The sequence below is a fragment of the Entamoeba invadens genome (assembly GCF_000330505.1).
Source record: "Entamoeba invadens IP1 unplaced genomic scaffold scaff_1105074724328, whole genome shotgun sequence".
Taxonomy (NCBI): domain Eukaryota; phylum Evosea; order Mastigamoebida; family Endamoebidae; genus Entamoeba; species Entamoeba invadens.
In genome coordinates, this window is record NW_004440100.1 from 141,663 (window position 1) to 144,276 (window position 2,614).

Genomic DNA, 2,614 nt, shown 5'->3' on the forward strand with positions numbered 1-2,614 from the left:
GAACTGTCAATCGAACGAATTTGTATTTAATAACAAAATCAACTTGTAATCAAATTAATTTTGATTATAGTAAATAATTATAAAAAATTAAATTACGTTATAAAGAACTTAGTTGTATTAATTATTAATACCAAAAGTACCAACTTTGAAAAATAATTCAATTGGATAATAAATTGGTATTAAACTAATAATAATTAATACAAACAATAAGTCTTAATAATTTTATAATCAATTAAAAAAAAAGAAAAATTAATAATACAAACTCACTATTTTGGAACAATGATATTTAAATTATATCAGTAGACAAAAACACTCAAAAATAAAATTTATACCTATATCAATAGTTGAAAACGAAGAATACTTTTTCGATAGAATTGTTATACGAAATACGAACAATAAGACATAAAAACTAGTTTTATCTTGAAGAATCAAAAGATGTCAAACCAGTTAATAGCACACAACGGCAAAGTCCCCGTCGTCGCCAAAGATGCTTTTATTACACCGGGCGTATACTTAATTGGTGACGTCGAAATTCACAGCAAGGCCAACATCTGGTTTAATGCCGTCCTTCGAGGTGACATGGCCAAGATAGTTATTGGAGAGAACTCAAATGTTCAAGACTGCTCTGTTGTCCACACTTCCATTGATAAGCCCACTATAGTAGGAAAAGATGTTACTGTTGGTCATTCCGTCATTCTTCACAGTTGTGAAATAGGTGACGGCAGTTTGATTGGGATGGGTTCCACTATATTGGACGATGTCAAAATTGGGAAGAATGTTTTAGTCGGTGCAAATTCACTTGTCACCAGTCGCACAGTCATCCCAGACAATTCACTCGTTATGGGTTCGCCAGCAAAAGTCGTCAGGCCACTTAAAGAAAAAGAGTTGGAATATTTGAAGGAGAACGTTAGAGAGTACACTGAAGCTATCAAAGGATATGACTTGCCACAACCACAAAACTTATAAAACATTTTTAATACATTTTGTTATATATAACATTTCTCGGGGTTATTAAATGTTATTCAACCGAAAAAAATTGATACCTAAAGAAAACCTATAAAGAATTATAAAACAACTATAAAACAGAACCTTCGCCTAAAGATCTTTTAACAAACTGAAAAACGTAATGGGAGAGCCAAAAGTGTTTGTAGGCAATTTGCCTCGCGACGTGACGGAGAACGAGTTGAAGACATATTTCACGAAGTTTGGGGAAGTTGCGTATATCAAGCTGAAGGTCGGATACTGCTTTGTCGTTTGTTCTGGGGCAAGTGCTATTTCTGGATTAACTCGAAGACTTTTAAGAACGAAGAAGACACAAAGAAGGTGTTTGAATCGAAGGAACCCTTGATATTGAAGGACTCAACTTTAAGAGTCGAGCAACCGAACAGCGGAAGAACACGAGACGAAGATGTCTGCTTCTACTGCCACAAAAAGGGGCATTGGACAAGAGACTGCCCCGAGAAACGAGGGCGGTATAGAAGTCGAAGTCGGTCGAGAAGCCGAAGCCGATCCAGGAGATCACATCGGGATCGACGAGGTCGATCATCTTCATCGAGAAGAGATCGTTCACGAAGTAGGTCGAGGAGTGATTCAAGACGAAGGGGACGAAGTGATCGATATAGAGATCGAAAAGATTCTCGGAGCAGATCGAGAAGTAGTTCGAGGGGTAGAGGAAGAGATTCTACCAAGAGGGACACTGAAACAAAGAAAGTGGATACCAAGGAGACTGCATTTACGTGTGATATAAACGCACAAGAGAGTACTGGTGAGAAAACGCAAGAAGTTGTGTTTTGCTCAAACTGTCATAAGAGAGGACATTCGTCAAGGCATTGCCCAGACCATGGACGCGACTCGCGAAGTCATTCGAGAAGTCGAAGTCGCTCGCGGTCAAGTAGAAGGTCACACCGAGACAGAAGAAGTCGATCACGTTCACCAAGGAATCACTCAAGATCGTACCGCAAAAGATCACATAGTAGAGACTCGAGGAATTAATTATGTTGGTTTGAATTGGTTTCTTTTCTTAGTTATGAAGAATCTCAAGAACTTTAAAACTGAACCCAAATGGCAGACACCTGCATCTTCTGTAAAATCGCGAAAAAGCAAATTCCATCGACTGTCGTCTATGAGGACGACGACGTCTTTGCGTTTAGAGACATCAACCCAATAGCACCAGTCCATATATTAGTGATTCCTAAAGTCCACATCCCATCATTGAATGAACTCACAGAGAAAGACACTGAGTTCATCGGAAAAGTCTTGTTGAAAGTTCAACAGATTGGGAAGAAGGAATGTCTTAATGGGTATAGAGTGATTAATACATATCGGAGATGAGGCTGGCCAGACTGTTAAACATATTCATTTCCATATTGTCGGTGGAAAGCCTTTAGCTTGGGACAAGCTTTAATTGCAAGAAGTCTTGTTTTTCGTCCATTTGATTGAAAAGAGGAGGCATAGAAACCCCATAACAAATGCTATAAAAATAGAATAAAATTACTATGAACAAAACTAAACAAAGTGATGGGACACTATCAATTCAAAGCTAGAAACTCACTTAGGCGGGCGCTAAAAAGTTCGATGGGACAAACCCACGCTTCCCATTGATCTCACCCTCGTA

At 38.2% G+C, this 2,614-nt stretch overlaps 2 protein-coding genes across 2 annotated transcripts; both read left to right on the plus strand.

The window, feature by feature from the left end:
- Window positions 1-435: 435 nt before the first annotated feature.
- On the plus strand, window positions 436-966 carry EIN_317340 (hypothetical protein; the record flags this gene model as incomplete). The annotated part of the gene is made up of 1 exon (XM_004253698.1): window positions 436-966. The coding sequence occupies one exon, from the start codon at window positions 436-438 to the stop codon at window positions 964-966; it is 531 nt and encodes a 176-aa protein (XP_004253746.1).
- Window positions 967-1,126: 160 nt separating this feature from the next.
- Window positions 1,127-1,992, plus strand: EIN_317350 (splicing factor, arginine/serine-rich, putative; the record flags this gene model as incomplete). The annotated part of the gene is made up of 2 exons (XM_004253699.1): window positions 1,127-1,252; window positions 1,294-1,992. 2 exons carry the CDS (start codon window positions 1,127-1,129, stop codon window positions 1,990-1,992), a joined length of 825 nt encoding a protein of 274 aa, XP_004253747.1.
- Window positions 1,993-2,614: the final 622 nt, after the last annotated feature.